Genomic DNA, 16,769 nt, shown 5'->3' with positions numbered 1-16,769 from the left:
CTTCCAGAATTGCTTTGCATTTAAAACTAAAAACATGCTGTTGCTGTTTCTGTCTGTACTCCAGAGATCAGCTGTACCGCTGCAGTGCATGTGGGCAGGCACGTCTTAGGGGGGTGAGGGGCTGGGGGCCCATGGGCAGGAGGCAGCGGTGTCTCTGGGGGTCACTGCCGGGCGAGGCTGGGAGGGGTGCTGGGGGGTCTCGGCACAAATGCCCCAGTGCTGGCTTCGACCCCCCCAGATGGTGAGTGCTCCTGTGCTTTGGAGCAGCTGCTTGGCCCATAGCTGCAAGGTGGCTTTTGCTGGGGACCCCCCTTTTCCTAGAGCTGGGATGGTCTGCCCAAGCCCGACCTGGGGGCATGCAGAAGTCCTGCAGCTCCCTGACAGAGCTGGGGGTGCAGGGGAGCGGGGTGCCAGCCCAGGAGGGTGCTCAGGCACATGGCTACGCCTGGGGACACCAGGTTCTTCTTAAAACCCATAATATCCCCTGGACTGTGGGGAGGCACTTGTAGTTCGCAGCCTTTGGGTGGGACTGCAGTAAGCAAGGCCAAATCCCTCCCGCTGACTATTGAGAGGAAAGCAGGCTAACGAACCTGCTCATTAGCACACATCCTTTTGGCCTATTCCAATGAAGGAGGCAGGGAAGGGGGGTACCCAGCCCTCACCGCAGGGGCTCTGGGCTCTGCTCCCTGCCCTGTGGGCTCTGATGCCCTGACTGGGCACAGGTTATTTAGTACAGCACCTTCTTCTCACGGCTGCTCTGTTTTTAACTCCTCCAGGAGGAAGATCTGGACTTAGAAAACGAGAAGCTGGTGGTGAGAGAGCCAGAGGATGAGGACGGTGAGTGCCAAGCAAGCCAGTACCCTGCGGGGAGGGTATGGATGGGTCTGAGGGCTGAAACCCCAAGTGCCTGGGGACGGTCTCCTTCCTCCAGGAAATGCAGAGAAAATTCCTACCCCGACAGCAGCCCCTGTTTCCTTCCCCACATGCCCTTGAGCTGTTTGCCATGGGGTAGCTTTGTGATAAAGCTGCCCAAAAAGCTCCTTGCTCACATCCAGAACGATCTCCAGGGCTTTAGTCAGAGCTGTGTTTAACTGATTAACCAATTAGTTGATTGGAAAATGATTAATTGACTAATTGGTGTGACAACTGCTGCACTCGTAAGAAAATGAAAGATGGTGCCAAGCAAGAGTGTGCGTCTGAAGGGGACTCTGCTCTCCTGAGCAGCCCCAGAGATGCTGGGACATCCCCAGGAGCCCCTGCCCAGGGTAGCCAGAGGCAGCAGGAGAGCTTGAGGTGTTCCCCCTTCCCTGCCCCACTTTCTGCTTGCCCTTTTTAAGGCGCTGTGTGGCAATCCCCCAGCTCAGGAGGATTATGCCTAATGCCATGGAGAATCAAATTTTAATCCTGGTGCTGTGCCCACAAGGTGGGGGAAGTGCCTTTGGAGGTGGGGTTCTCAAAACACACTTATTCCACCCTGTTAGGCTTCCTTGCAGCACTGGTGATCAGGTATGTTACCATGCGGGACTGCAGGAATGATGGATGTATCCTGCCACATAGAAGCTCTGCCAGGGTCTGCCTCCTTCAGTTCATCTCTGTTTCAGGGCTGCTCCAGCACAGCTGCGCATCACCCCAAAGCGGCTGTGGCTTGGGATCAAAAGGAGATGATGGTCCCTGGCCGTGAGTTGTGGCTATCCCAGCATTCTCCCTAAAGCATCTCCTGCAGACAGCCATCAACCCCTCTCCTGAAATATTTGCACCATTTCTGAAGTGCTTTATAATGGGACTGGGTAAAGCAATGGCTCAGCCTGAGGAGGCAAGCAGTTTGCAGCTGGGAATAACGGCAGTGCCCTGGCTTTGCTGAGAAGCAACCTCGTTCCTCCCTTCACTGTCTCCTGTGTGTCGCTTGGTCCTGGCCCAACTCGAGCTGCTGAGCTGCTGCCTGGCAAGCCCCCGAGCAGAGGCTCCCCTTGGACATCATGCAGGTGGTCTGTCACCAGCCTGGGATGCTGCTGTGGTGGCCAAACCCACCGGAACAGCCTTCTGTGTGCTTTGGGCAGCAAAGCTGGCAGGGAGCAGACGCGGTATGTGCCAGAGTGAGCATGTTCAGGGAGAGGTGCGCTCTTGGGGCTGCATTCTCCCTGCCAGCTCCAGGTCACGGCACTGGCGACGCGAGGGCAGAGAGATGAAAGACAAGTGTTTTCTTTAATATGAACTCATGGAGGCTCTGAGTAAGCAGGTCACCATATTTCTGTAGTGTTTTTGCTGTCCCTGTGAAAAGCCAGCCTCCCCTTTTCTGTGTGTTTCCTGAAGTGTTTTTTTGGTCTGCAAAGAAAGTTCCTGAGCTCAGAAAACAGCCAGTGGTTTCCAAAGCTGCAGACTGGCTCCTTTTCAACCACAACATGTGGGCAGGGAGATGGGTAGCTTCCTTGCCTCCCCCTTCCCTTACTCTTTCCTGGAGGGGTGGCGATTCAACTGCCCTTTTGGGGACAGGCAAAGTCCCAAATCTCAATTTACTTGGCAGAAAGTCACATCAGGGAAATGATCTTAACTGTTATTGAAATCAGGCGAGCTATACAAAGGTAACAAAACGGCTCCTGCTCTGCATCAGGGTAAGAAACAGGATGTTACACCTTGCTTTTTTTTTTTTTTTTTTTCTTTCTCTGTTAATGTCTCCCAAAGCAGCAGCCAGCTGAATTTTCTTTCTGTTCACTTTAATAGCCACCCAAAAGGCTGATAAGCCACAGCATTACTGCTTGCTTCCAGACTTGTTTGTCTGCCTGTTTGGAGGGTTTTCCCACCGAGGGAAGTGGGATGTGGCCAAGCTGAATGTTTGGGGCTGCAGGACCGGAGCATCGGGGCGCTTGTGTTCAGACACTTATGAAGATGCTAGGGAAAGGGTTTGCCTTGTAGTTCCCCCGGGAGCTCTGATGGCGTTTGGGGATTAGAGGAACACTCTTGATCAGTAACTGCACAGTAATCCACCAGCACTTCCCAGGGAAGCTCCCCAAGATGAGGGACAGAGATATAGAGAAGGGAGGAAATGTGGGTATCTGCAGGGAGGAGGTTTCTGTGAAATTCCCAGCCCGCTGCTGTTGCTCCAGGCAGACTCTATGCTAGTGGCAGTGACCTTGCTGTTGCCGGCGTGGTCGGTCCTGTACCTGCCCACATAGCCTTGTTTTTGAGATCTCAGGCATCCCCATCTACAAAATGTGGCTCTGCCTTGCCTTTTGCGTGGGGGTCCCCAAGGTCTGCGAGAGCTCTGGCAGCAGCTGAATGCACGTGTGAGCTTGGGGTTGGGAGAAATCACTAAATGAAGCAGCTGACCTTGGATGTGGGCAGAAAATCCTTAATGGCAGTATTGACCAGAAAATACAGGGAAGCTGCTTGATGCTGAATCCTTCTCAGTGTGAGGAAGGGAGGAAAGGGGCTGTGGGGTGTTTTTTTTCATTTGGGCAGGTGGAGGAGAGACTGTCATGCATGTGGTGCCTGCAGCAGCAGTGGCAAGGATTGGAAGGGTCTTCTTAGGTGGCTGAGGACAGGGGATGGGTCCATGGGTGATGCGCAAGTTGGGGCTTGCTCATCTGCCACATCAGGTGAGAAAATCGGGAGAGTTTCACCACTTTTGGGGTCTTGCTGGTTCTGGGAAGTATCACCCTGGATATTTGGTTTGTGGATGATGTGCAATTTTTCAGGGCCGTGCAGATAATACCATAACATCTTCCTTTTGCGGACTCTTTGGAAGTATCTGCAGATGTTTCTGGGTGGATGTGGAAACAGCAATGCTAGATGGCTTGATGTGAACCAGCCGCTGAGTCCTGCAGTCCTTGGGAGATAACAGCTTGCAGATAAACAGCCCACAGATAACCAATAAAGGCAACTAGCCGAAGCAGCTGCTCTTCCTGGCCTGCCCTTTGGATTGACCTCCACTCTGTTGTTTTCTCCCCTCTGTAGTAAGATAAAGCAGAGGAGAGGTTTTTAAAAGCAAATAGTGCTCGAACAAAATCCGATTGGAGAAGGATTGGCTTTGGCTCAGAGTCTGTGAGCTTCGGTGCTGTAATTAGCACAGGACTGAGGCTGGCAATGTGGGTAGGAGACCATCCAGGCTTGGAGAAGGAGACCTTGGTTTCCTCTTCAGGTTTGTCAGCTGGTGACAGAGGGACTTGGACCCAGCTATGCTGGTGCTCCTGGGGCTGCCCTGGGATTTGCAGTGTGGCACCTCCTTTTTTCACAGGCTTTGCCAAGGGCTGAAGGAGAGCTGCTGGGCTGCGTGGCCTGGGACGGCTGTGCCTGTGGCACTGTCTGGGAGCCCCAAGCTTGGGAAAGGGCCCCTGGATGAGGAGAGGGAGGAAGGAGGAATGCAAGTCTGGAGAGAAGTGGGAAATGCTGTAAGCTAATCAGGGAAGGATTACCATGTCTTGATAAGCCAAGATGGGCCTGCAAGGCTTTGAATCCAGGGAGAGCAATAGCATATGGTTCCCGTGCTGTAGGATTTACTTGTATCTGCTTCCAGGCAGGGCTGCTTGCTCACAACAGTCCGTGCTGTTGCCAGTGCTAGCTGCAGCCAGGACTCCTGACATCCTCTGGCCAGCAACACCTCGGCTCTCCACTGCAATCCACACAGTTTCCCCAGCGCTGCCCAGGCTTTCTGGAGACTGGAGCTGTCTGAGGAAGAGTGGTTTTGGGGTGGCTGTAGTGTTTGGGGTATGTGTGCAGGAGCAGGGGTCAGCAAGCATCTCAAGGGAACAAGCCCACTGCTGTTGGTTGTTGCTCGCGGGAGGTCTCTGGCTCACATGATCTCTTGATTTTCTTTTTCTCTCCCCCTTTCCAGCTGCAGATGAGACATTCTCTTTTAAATACAGTCCTGGAAAGCTGAGGGGAAACCAGTACAAGTCAATGATGACCAAAGAAGAACTTGAGGAAGAACAAAGGTGAGTTTCCTTTTTCTTCTTGCCCAAGGCCATCTGGTTATCATCCTCTTGAAGCAAGCCTGGTGTGTTCAGACCTCTCTCTCCCCATACTGCCTTGGTAGCCTCAGGCTCAACGTCTCATTGCACAGTGGTCCAGACCTCTCCGACCAAGGAAGGTACGAGAACAAATAAAGTCACACTGATTTAGGAGATGGAAACACTGTGTGTGGCTCCTTCTCTGGATGCTTAGACCAAATCTTCCAGCTGATGCAAGTTGGTGTAGTTCCCCTGATCCTATTAGTACCATGTTGATTTACATCTGTTGAGGAGCTGATCTCTAGCTACTTCCCCTCCCTTTACCCTGTGGATGGCCTCCAAACTGAGGACACAGGCATAGCTGAGAAATGCTGGAGCAAAGTGAGTGAGTGTGGAGCTTTAGAGTTCACTGTGATAGGGCTGAGACTGGAAATGTCTGTACCCAGGGCTGGCTCCTCAGCTGTAAGTAGTGGGGATTTGCCACGTATTGGGCCTGGGAGAGCTGGAGAATTGTTCATCTCACGCTTTTTGCTAGTGTCCTCCTGAGCCCTGCATGAAGAAAGGAAGAGCCTGTCCTGTTGCTGAAACCAAGCTTTCTAGCTGAGGATTTCACAGCCTATGCAACGGAAATCAATGCCAGCCTTGCACCTTGAGCTGCAAAGCCCTGTCCAAAGCCAGTCTGTGCTGTCAGCATGAAGCCTCTGCCCACGTGCAGAGGGAGCCCTTAGCTCACCAGCATGCTGAACCAGAGATGTCAAACCCCACAGCCAAGGGCTTTGCCCTGCAGGCAGGCTCTGTGGCAGGCTGCTCCCTAGCAGATGTGTGCAGCTCGTACCCCTTCCCTCTTGGTCAGGCTGCAGGGAACTCATTTCCCAGTGGTGGCTCAACAAGCCTGGGAGATGTTGTTCTCTCCATTGCTGTCCCAGGAGCTGCAGGACCCAATTCTGCACCCAGTGGTGTGCACCTCCTAGAATGATTTGTGGGAATTTGTCACCATTCGCCTGTGGCGTCGTGGTCTAAGTACCACCACAACTGATATGGTGTAAGGGCCTGATACAGACCAAATGGAAACTTGAGTGCAGCAAGGAATGCAAGGATGGAGGAGGGATCACACCTCACCCCTGGGCGAGGCGTGCTCCTGCTGGCAAGCCTTGCCTCAAGGCCCTTGGGCAACATCTCTGCATTGCCAGTTGCTGGGCTGGCCAGGGTTTGTCTCTGTGGCATGAGCAGGGCATTGCGGTAGGCAGCGTAAATCCAGAGACCTGCCCAAGGCACTGACACACGCTCACTCTGGTCCTGGGAAAGACTCAGGTGGTGCACGGGGCTTTGTGCAGGCTGCCTTCACTAGCTGAGCCTGCAGCTATCCTTTCCATGTCAGCAACAAGAGATGTCTTTCCTTTCTCCCCTAGTTTCTGGGCTCCCAGTTGTCCTCAAATCTTGGGCTTTACCTACCTTCTAGCACTGCCAGGAGCAAATACCTGCAAGGGCTGTGTGTTCTGGGGTCAGGAACAGAAATGAACTCCAGTTTCTTCTGGTACACGGTTGAATCTGCATTGGTGGCATCAGGAAAAACATTGCTTGCTTGCTTCCTTTTGTTATATCTTTATTGTGCCTGAAGCCCCCAGCCTGTAAAGTGCTAAGCAGGTCTGTTAGTGTCACTGTATTTTTCACCTGGGGTGGGTGGTGGTGGATTGAACCGAGTGGATGTGGGAGGAGGCCATGGGGCTCAATGGGATTTGCTTTTCAGGACCCTGCTAAGTTCCAATGCAAGAAGTCTACCTGCAGCAAGACCAGCAGCTCCATCCAAACCAGCTGAGCAATCGTTGCTCAGGTTTTCAAGGCCAGGAGTCCTGTAGGGCCTTGGGCTGGTTCCTCTGTGGCAACAAATGCTCCTGCTGTCACCCTGGGGACACTGAGGGGGCATTGGCTATGGACAGCAGTGGGATGGGGGTTTTGTACTCAGGACTGTAGAACAGGCTCCAGGGGATGATGGACCTTTCCCAGGCATGAAGGACCTCCCAGACATCACTTCTCACGTCTGTCTGGAGCAATCCCAGGGCAGGACAGTGCACCTAGAACTGATGGATAGTGCCCAGGCATTGGGTCCCTCCAAGGGACCAAGCAGCCTTCCACACTGAGGACCATTGGCAGATGTGTTTTTTCTACTGCTCCTTTATTTTCTTCTCTTCCATATTTGTGTTGTTCATTTCTTTAAGGCAGCTTTGTGAATTTTTTTTTCTCTTGCTTTGTTGCTGGCTTACTTTCTCCCTCCCCCCAAATCTTCACTGCGGCATCAGCAGCTTTTCATTTCAGGCCTCGCAGATGGTGTAAGGGGGCAGGGCTGCTGCCAGGTAAGCTCCGAGGTGAGCTGAGCGCAGTGGCTCAGCCCAGTCCTTCATCCTTCTCCCTCGGCAGTCCCGTCCCTTTCCCTAACTCTGTGCACCCCGACCATGCTGCTGATCTGCTGTGACCCAGGTTTGCCACCTTTATGTTGCAGGATTGAGCTGACCTCTGATCTCACATCTCTGTAGCCAGTACATTAGGTCCTCGACCACAAACATTCTTGCAAATCTATTTGGTAAGGACGCTGCTTCTTAGAAGTAGTGGTACCACTGATAACATCTGCTAATGTGTTTTTTGTTTATTTTTGCTTTTGTGTCTCATTTTCTGGGGGAGGGTTTGTTTCTGAGCTGCAGTTGACCACCTGTCTCACCTCCCTCCCCCTTCCCTCCTCATAACAGGTTAATGAGTCCTCTCCCCTCTGCCTGCATCTTGTTTTCCATGAGCACTAGGGGAAGGGAGGGGGGCGGGAATGGGGCCTTTCATATTCAGATGCTTATCTCTTCTGTCTTAGATGTCTGAAACTGGATGTCCCACAACCACTTCTGTTTGCTGATTTGGAATAATTAGGGCTGCTGAGTGAGTGGGTAGTTAGTCGTAAGGTGTGTTGCCAAAGCTGAGACAGGCTTAGTCTTTGCTTTTAGACTTGTCACTCCTCCAGCTTTCCCATGGACCAACAGGTTCCCACGTGAAGGAGCTTGTAAGCAACATCCCAAAAATGCAAGTGGGTCCCCCAGACCCCCTTGAGGCTACTTGTTGTGTTGATCGGTGTCCACAAGTCTTAATTTAGGGACCCCTAATTTTGGAGGTGCCATTGAAAGAATTACTTGCCTTTTCCAGGCAGAGCTGCAGGACTTCAGACAGGTGAGGACAGGCATGCGGTAGACTGGGATATTTAGCCAAAAACCCACTTCTGCTCTAAGCTGCATCACTCCAGAAGTTGTGGTTCTTGCCTAGTATTCACTTGAGTCTTGTGGCTTCGAACTGGTGCTAAATCAGAACTAAAAGGAGAAGGAATGTGACCTTTACTGAGCGATGCAACTTCCTCCTTCTGGTTACTTCAGCCTTAAAAAATAGAGGGACTGCTCAATGAGGGAGGAGGACAGTAAATCTAGTTGGCAAATATGTCTGCACAGGTGGTGGCTGTGCTCGATCATGCTTGGGAGTCACCAGTACTTCTAGTACAGAAGCACGTAGCATTTGCTTCCCTGGGGGAGAAAAACAGTCTGGGCAGGAAGGGGAAGAGTGCAGGGGAAGGATGCAGCTCTTAGTCAAGCCAGCACAGCTTATTTCCCAAACCCTTCTATTCTGCACCAGAGGCTTTTGACCATCTATTGCCAACTGCAGCTGCCATGGTGCAAAGCAGTAGCTCAGGCTGAGATATGTGACTGGTAGCAGTGCAGCTCACCCCTGTTCAGACAGGGCTGAGTTGTGTAGGAATGAGATGCAGCTGACAAAGGCTGACTGTTAGGTGTTGCTGTCATGGCTGGGCACGTCGTGCAGATGAGGGAGGAAGAGGAAGGGCTCCCCAGTGTGCCTCCGGAGCCTGGCTCACATGGATGGATTGAAGTGGTCTCTATCAGCTGCTTGTCAAACCTCCCTTGAAGTTGAAAGAGGTTAAGTGAGGGGTTTTTTGCAGTTAGAAAGGAGAATGATCAGGACTCTCTTAAGCATCGACAGCTGCGAGAAGGCTCCACTCATAGTAAAAGAGAAAACAGTCAGGAGAAATTACTCCCCTGGGTCTCTGCTTTCAGTTCTCTCTTTTCCTTGAGGCAGGGCAGTCTTGGTTGGCATCGGTGATGCCAAGGGGTTGAGCTGTTTGTGCTCTGTTCTTGCCACTCTTTGCTAGGTGTTTTGGCTGGAGAAAGGAAAGCAGAACCCATCTGACAGTCTGTGCAAAGGTCTCTCCTCTTTGTCCTCTCTCTTCTTTCTGGGATTTAGGTTGGGCTGGAGAGCCAGAATCTGCCCCATGAGCCTCAGCTAGGGCACCCCTTGAGCAAGGTCCGAGTGAATGGCACCAAACTGCTCGGACACGCTCCACTGTTTGCAGATGCACTTACATGGACTCAGTCTCTGTAAAACTGAGGAGAAGGTGGAGATGGCTTCCTGGTCTCCCTGGCTAATGGGCTCAGTTCCTGCAGCCAGGTGACCCATTCTAGGAGCAAACTGTCCTCCTGCCTCTCAGTCCTCTCCTCTCCTCTCATGGCTGGCCAGGGATGGGTTGAGGGGACACTGCAAGTTGGAATTAATGCAAGGGGAATTGAGTGGCTGTAAATCTCATGCTCAGTCCTTTTCTTGGTGGGAATTTAGCAATGGAAACCTGTCTCCTCCCCAGCTGGGTTCAGAGTACCTCTTGGTTATGAGGCACTGAATAAAAACTGGGCTTGAGCCCTGGAGTTTCAGCAAGGCAGGGTGCCCTGGATGGACCCTGGCTCCAGGGAATGGCAGAGAGGAGAGACCTTTCCCTGCTCTGCCAGACATCTTGGATCAAAGTGGGGATGCAGCTGTGGCTTTTGAGGGACAGCCGTGCCGAAGATTGGTTTTGAATGAAACAATGCTTGTGATGACAACTCTGGAGCACACAAGGGCAGGAAGCAGCTGCAGGGGTTTAATGACCGTGTTGACAGACCCTGACCTATTCCAAACATCTCCACTACTGGCCCTCCAAAAATAAGTGGGTGGACTGGGCTGGGGGAGGTTGCGTTTCAGGAGAGCTCTCCATTGGCATGTGTCCCTGTCCACCCCCTGCATTGCCATCACATAGCCCTGGCTTGCTTGCTTGCTCCCCGCTCTGTATAGCATGGGATCTGGCCTTCTTTCTCCTCCCTTCTCTTTTGCTAACCTTCACCCCCAAGCCAGCAGCTTTGCTGTCCTGTCCAGCATGGTGCTTCTTTTGGATGAGGGAAGCTGGTAAGTTTGGGTTTTCTTTGAGGTTTTATTATTTGTTTGCTTTTCATCTTCTGCAGCACGATAGTCATCCTGGGCAGAGGGAGGAGGAGTGGCAGCAAAGGATTGCAAAGCCATGGGACTCTTCAGGTCAGGCTGGCCACTGCTTCACTGTGGCCACCAGCCATGGGGATGACACCCAACATGGGCAAGGCTGCTTTCAGCTGCAAAACACCCAGTGCATGAGGCACGTTTCCTTCCCACCTTCCTCTTGTAGGAAAGGGGCACTGTGTGTTTGGGAGGTCCCTGCTGAGCTTCCCCTGCTCTGATGCTCCCTCCCTAGATGCCAGGCTCTGCTTGTATGAGGAGGGAGTCTCCTGGTGGCCCAGTGCTGTTCCCTGCCTCCACCGTGTCCCCAAGGAAAATCTCCTCTGATCTATGAGATGACAGTAGGCTTGAGCTCTGTCCCTATTTATAGAGCATCCGATTGAGTCATGAGTCGCCAGCAGCTTTAACAATTGAGCAACTCTGGATACCTCCCTCAGAAACCGAGGGAAGGGGAGGCCAGGAGGCCCCTTCCCCATCTCCTCCTCTCCTGTTCCAGAGAGGAAAGTTTTGCAAGTTCCTGCATAGTCTTTGCAGGGTATGAGTCTCTGACCCTGCCTTGGCATGAGATTTCAGACCAAACAGCAATTCTGCTTGAGCTTCTGGGTTTTTTCTTTCGGCTCAGGTCCTGAATTGTCCTAGTTTGTGGCTGCTTCTCCGTGTTTCCCTCACCCAATGCTCACAACTTGTCTTCATCTGCTTCTGCTTAATCCTGTGCAGCATGGGCAGCTTGCTGTTCTTTATCTGCTAATTCTCTGGGAGCCTGGCCCTGCCTCTCCTGAGGCTCCCCTGCGGCCAGGGAGTTTAATTTCATTCCTCAAGGGCTGCAGGGAATGGGGGCATTACACTAGGCTGGGTGCAAGTGGTAGACAGTTCACTGGGGCACAAACACCGAGTGATGGAGGAAAGCACCGGCTGGCCTGTCCACGGCTTTCCCCGCTGCTGTGATGTTGGCTGGGGGGGTCAGGGGTGTTGCAATGAGATGGGCACACAACTGAAGGAGGCAATTGTGGCCTTTTGGCTGAGCTGGCCAGGAGCTTGCGCCACTTTCCTGGCTGTGCTCTGGCCTTTTCAGCTGTTGCTGCTGTGGCTGGGAGACATGGGAGGCTTCTGCCTTGAAACAGCGGTAGGCAAGGTCTGCTCAGGGGGGTGATGCAGTCCCCAACCCCACTGACTTCTTGCTGGCCCCTGTCCTAAAGACAATGGGACTTGCGTTCCCCAGTTATGCAGGCACTGGTAACCTCAACTTCTTTCCTGGTGTTCCTGAGGAGCAGGGGTGATTCCCAAGGTCGAGTGCCCCTTTCAACTTTTCTGTCCCATTGGAGGAATTTTGGCTTTATGTTGATAGAAGCTCCCTTTGGTACCTCTCACTCTCCTGCTCTTGTCTTTCCTAAGCACTGACTGTCTCTCCCTGTTCTGCATTTATGTCTCCTCTCTCTGTGTTTTACCTGTTGGCTGAAGCAACTGGCCCACACTTTTGGGACCACTGGGAAAGCTTAGATTTAGTGTGTCATTCCTCATATTCTTCTTGCAATACCCCAGTCCTGGACAAGACCAGGCTACAGTTGCTACCAGAAATGAGATGGTAGCTGTCCTTGTGGTAAAGAAATGGGAAGCAGTAGTGATGGGACCATCCCCAGCAGTGAGATGGGAGGGATCTGCTTGGGGAGGGCTTGACCACCCATTGCCAGGTCTGTCTAGGGCCTTTCTTCACTGCTTTTGATCCTCAAGGGTCAATCCTAGCCTGACTAGAATAAGAAGAGTCTGGAGACAGTTTGCCATCTGCCCTCCTTGCCAGGATTTCAGACCAGAGGACTGATGGTCCCGACAAGCTGAGCACCTTCTCCTTCTGCCAGGGGAAGGAGCTGGAATGCTCCATGCTTCTGAAAATCAGCTTCCTGAGTGACACTCTTCCTGGAAAGGGCACAAGCAATTACCAGAAGTGGTTACAGCAGGATGCTCTGGGATCTCCTTAGAGCAGGTCAGGACTCCTTTGGAAAGCTACAGTCTATCGATGGGCTACAGGATTTCCTGACCCACTGCAGATTTTGCACACTAGGGATATATGCACACAGGAATGCCACCAGCCCACCCTGTTTGTCAGTGCTGGGACGCTGTCTGCTGTCAAAGGCAAGAAGCCTTGTGCCAATGCCATGGCTGAGAGGGAGCAAGGGGAATGCTTCTGAAGCCACCAGAAGGACACTCAGTTTCCATGCTTCAGGAGAAGCATGGTCTTTTGAGACCTTCAGCACCTGAGCGTCTCTCATAATCCAGGACCTGCTCTTGTCTAAGCTCCTTATTCTCCAGCTGTTCCTTGCACAGAACCATGTCCAGCTGAAAAATCGTATGATTTGTGGACTTGGCCCTCAGCTTGGGCCAGAGCAGAGATATTTGGGTAATCTATATCTGAAGAAAGGATATGGGCTTCCAGCAAAAGAAGACCCTAACCTGGCTTGATTGCTGTGCTGCTGGGGAAAAGCATGCTGATCAGGTGGATTTCATTGTTCAAGGTGAACGGAAAGGAGGGAAGAATCAAGGATAAGCAGTGGCTCAAAGCTCTCAGCCTCCATCCCAAGCTAATTAAGTTTTTCAGGCTCCATGGCAGCAATGCCAGAGCTTCTCAGCCTAGGCAGTTATATGGCCCTGATGTCCCCAGTGAGGGACTGCCTCATGTTCTTTAGTCTAATTCCCCTCACAGCTTGCTCCAGCAGCAGAAAGGGGGAACCCTGTCTTGCAGATGGGGAATTTATGGCTCTGATGGACTTCCTCCATTAAGTTCATACTTGGTTTAAAATCATCTTACCCCAGCTGTTGGCCTGGCCATGTCCTGGAGGTGAGTATCCCTGTGAGGGGCTGTAGGCTGCCACTGAGCCTCAGCCCCCCTCCCCGACGTCCTCCATCCCTCCCCGCTCCAACTGTGGCATGCTGCAGGGGACCTCTCCTTCTGGGCCCCTGTGGCAACAACCTTATGCCCTCACGCGTGAAATCTGATTATGCTTGCGTGACTTGAGCGGGATGATCTGATCCTCAGCACTGTGAATCCCACAGAGCGATTATCTACTCCGGAGAACTTCCTTTCTTTGTCCTAATGGGCTGGCCACTGAGCCTCTGCAGCATTGCTCAAATAACCCTGGTCCCACGTGATGCTTCACTCTGCATCTCCCATGGGGGATCCAAGCTGCCAGCAGCACTTGCAAGGCTGCTGGAGGAGGCAAGTTTTTGCAGAAGAGTGAGGAAGAATTGAGGCTGTAACTTGCCTTCATGCTGCGGCTGGCAGGAGTAAGGACCTTTCAAATGGGGTTCAGGCATTACAGACAGTGAATCCTATTGAATTCAGGAGGAATTAGGCTGTGGTGTGTCTGCGTGTGTTTGCAACTACCCAGGTAACGTGTATTGAGGCTTCCTTCTCCCTCAGTGCAGGTCTCTCTCTGTGGGCAGCTGCCCAGCCTACTGTAAGGTGTTTCCCGTTGTGGATGGTTGGGCCATGGGAGATGCTGGGGCAGTAAGGGCAGAGTGTCTGAAAGGCTCAAGCTGAGAATGAGGGATCACGTTTTTTAGCCCTGGCTCTGCTAACAACGTGCTGCAAGACCTCAGGGAGTGCCTGGATGTCCCCACACATAAAACATCTCTAATTATCTCACCCTCCTTCCCTGGGACATTAGGAGAGCTTCCCATGAAGAGGAAGCCTTGTGACCTGCAGAGTCTGGGGCTTTTTGCCTCCTTTCCTTGAACAGACACATCTGTAGGAAAATTGAGAAAGGTCAACCTGTTCAGGCACACTGCCCTGTGAAACCAGTGCTAGTTCCCAGCTCATCTGGCTGCAGGGAAGAGGAATCTGGGCTGGACGAGGGTGCCAGCAGCTCAGGGAGGCTCTGCACAGGACAGTGAGGCAATAACCCCTAGAGCTAATGAAGGCTTCCAATTAGCTGGGCTTCTCCAGCTCTCATCAGTAGGTCAAAAGGGCTGTAACTTAGATTGGTGCCAGATGAGAGAATTTACATTTCTGATTGGGTTTTGACTATCCTGCTGCAGTTGATGAAGCAAAGTGTCTCCTTCTTAGAGGCATGAGGTTTGCAAACAGCAGCTTGTTCTGCCCTGAGGTGGGAAGTTGCCTTGCCTTCTCCCACGTACACACCGAGTTTTCCCCCTGCTCATTTATGTGAATAATAATGAACCAGCCTGAGGGGTGAAAATGACTGAAATTTCTCTTCTCTCCCTGTTTCTCTTTGCAGAACTGAAGACTATATGAAGTTGTCCCTAGCCTCCTCCTAAAGGCATCCCTTGGCATCTTTTAAAGGCTTGAGAGAAATACCAAAACCAACCAAACACACCCATAAGAGAAATCCATAAACCCTCAAAATTTGGGATCCCCTCTTGGTCTGAAGTTGAGCTCTTCAAAAACTCCTGTGGTGTCAAGTTTAAGGAGATCCTGTTGGTTTAAGGAGATCCTGTTGTGTGGCTCCGGGGGACCGGGGCTGGGCCCAAGCAGTGACTTGAGTTGTGTTTGGAGGGGCTGGGATGAACCTTTCTCCCCCTCCCCTAAACAGAACCCGCATTTGACACTAAATATGCAGTGAGTCTGTTAGTTGTGTTCATTACCATGTATTACTTGTCATGAATTCTGTTGTTCCTTTATTGGGGTGGGTGAACCATAGCTCTTCTCCAGACCAGCCTGGACCTTATACTAGACTAAGTTGTTTCTTCCTAGGGCCAAACTCCCTCTTTATTGCTGGGGGGTGGAAACTGTCTATGATTTAAAATGTTGTATGATGCTGCTTTATTCTGAGGGGTGGAGGGACAAAGTGGGGTCCAAGTGAGGGATGGCAGATGGTAGCTGGACTGACTCAAATCTTGCTTCTGTAGTTATTTTAGCAGAAAGCTGATTCTGTAGGTAGACAGAAGACTCGAGAAGTGACAAGGATTGATAGTTTAGCTGTTCTGTTTGTGGTGGAGGTTTAGGAGGCCACACTTTGGCTGCTGTTAATATCTGGATTCTCGCTTTTCCCTACGCTGGTTCCCAAGAGGTGACACCCAAGGAGGTAGCTATAGCATCAGGGGTTCCCTCTGGCTCAGGATGATTTAGTGGGGGTCCTAGAAGAGACATCCTCCTCCTCACCCTCTGACTGCTTGCTGTTCCAGTGCCCTCTTCTCTTGCTAGCCCCATGGCTTGTCCACTGGAGCCAGAGCTCAGCATTGCTCCTCAGCTTTGTCACGTATAGATGAATTCGGCTGGGTGTGTATACCTGCTTCAGACATAGCAGGTTTCAAATCAAACCCAGCTGGTTTGCAAGCGTGACAAGAGGATCTGAGTCTTCTAGCAGTGTTGTATGAGTACCAGGCTGGGTGGGGATGGGTCCTTAAGTTCCCGTTCCATTGCCGGACAACGGCCTCTTGGCTAACGCTGCAAACATATCGGAAACCCAACAGGCTGCTTTTTTTTTTTTTTTTTCTTTCTTTTGAATTCCTATGCAGACAATACTTGAAACGTTGTACACAGTTGTCATTTCCAGCACCTGGGGTTGGCAAACTCTTAATAAAAGGGCTCATTTAAAGAACAGCAGGAGGCTTCAGCTTTAGAAGAGGCTGGGCTGCCCCTTCACAGCCGACAACTGCAAGCGTGTTCACTGGTTTGCATATGAATTTAGGCACATCTGGACCCTCTGCTTCAACATCCCGCTGGTACAGCCGCTGTCTCCCCTTGGTGCTGGCTGGCTGACTCTGTGTCCCAAGCACCCAACTATGCAAAGAATGCCTTATATACATTGTGTTGAAGTTACATGGCAATATGTACATTGAGCAAAGTCTAGAGCCGAGTCCAGATTTTTGCTAGTGGCAGCAAGTCAAACTATTTCTTCAACTCAAATGGCTGTCTGGGTATTTTTTACTTTTGTTTGTTTTGTTTGTTTGTTTTGTATCTGATGGTGGCTCTTACACAAAGGACTGTAATTCTAGTGGCTTGAATCTGTAAAAATTGCCTTTGTTTGGTCCAATAAACCTTTGAATAGTTTATTTGGTTTGTGCTTGTTCTCCCTGCCTCCAGCAGCTTGTAACTTCTTTCTCAAGAGATTTGTGTTGAAAAATTTGGATTTTAGGTTAGAGGTACATTCTGTCCTCCTACGCCTTTTACCCCATAAAAGATTCCAGTGGCTTCCTTAACAATAGTGTCAGACCCATGGTGAAAGTCAGGGATTTTCCCTTAGTTCTGCTGGAGCAACAGGGTGTCACAGCAGGATCCTGGTCTTGTTTGGCTGCAGAGTAATTACCAATGTTCCTAATGCAGAGCTCTGCCCAGGATTTTAGCTGCTGTGAACACGGGTGCCTAGCAGTTCCTGAAACCGAGATCTCCTTTAAAATACCTACAGCTCACTGCCCAAACCTCCAGCTAATTGTAAACGTCTTGGAGTGAAATGCCTAAAAAAAGCCTAAGGGAGTTAAGTATGCAAATTCAATTGCCTATCAAGGCAATTTGAAAATCCTTAATTAACCTATTTTGTC

The 16,769-nt window shown here is 51.3% G+C and overlaps 1 protein-coding gene across 4 annotated transcripts in view; it reads left to right on the top strand.

The window, feature by feature from the left end:
• Positions 1-16,769, top strand: part of MXRA7 (matrix remodeling associated 7) — a 28,908-nt gene that overhangs the window by 9,194 nt on the left and 2,945 nt on the right. For 2 of the 4 annotated variants that reach the window (XM_055723481.1, XM_055723459.1), the window contains 2 exons: positions 777-837; positions 4,829-4,928. In XM_055723481.1, coding sequence (XP_055579456.1) covers positions 777-837; positions 4,829-4,928 — 161 coding nt within the window. Of the gene's footprint in view, positions 1-776; positions 838-4,828; positions 4,929-7,440; positions 7,522-14,506; positions 16,284-16,769 lie in introns of those variants that run through there. The other 2 variants (XM_055723473.1, XM_055723465.1) reach the window with 2 other exon arrangements.

This window comes from Falco cherrug, chromosome 1 (genome assembly GCF_023634085.1).
Source record: "Falco cherrug isolate bFalChe1 chromosome 1, bFalChe1.pri, whole genome shotgun sequence".
Classification (NCBI taxonomy): domain Eukaryota; kingdom Metazoa; phylum Chordata; class Aves; order Falconiformes; family Falconidae; genus Falco; species Falco cherrug.
The sequence above is the reverse complement of the archived record's forward strand: the minus strand, read 5'-3'. Positions and strand labels throughout refer to the sequence as shown.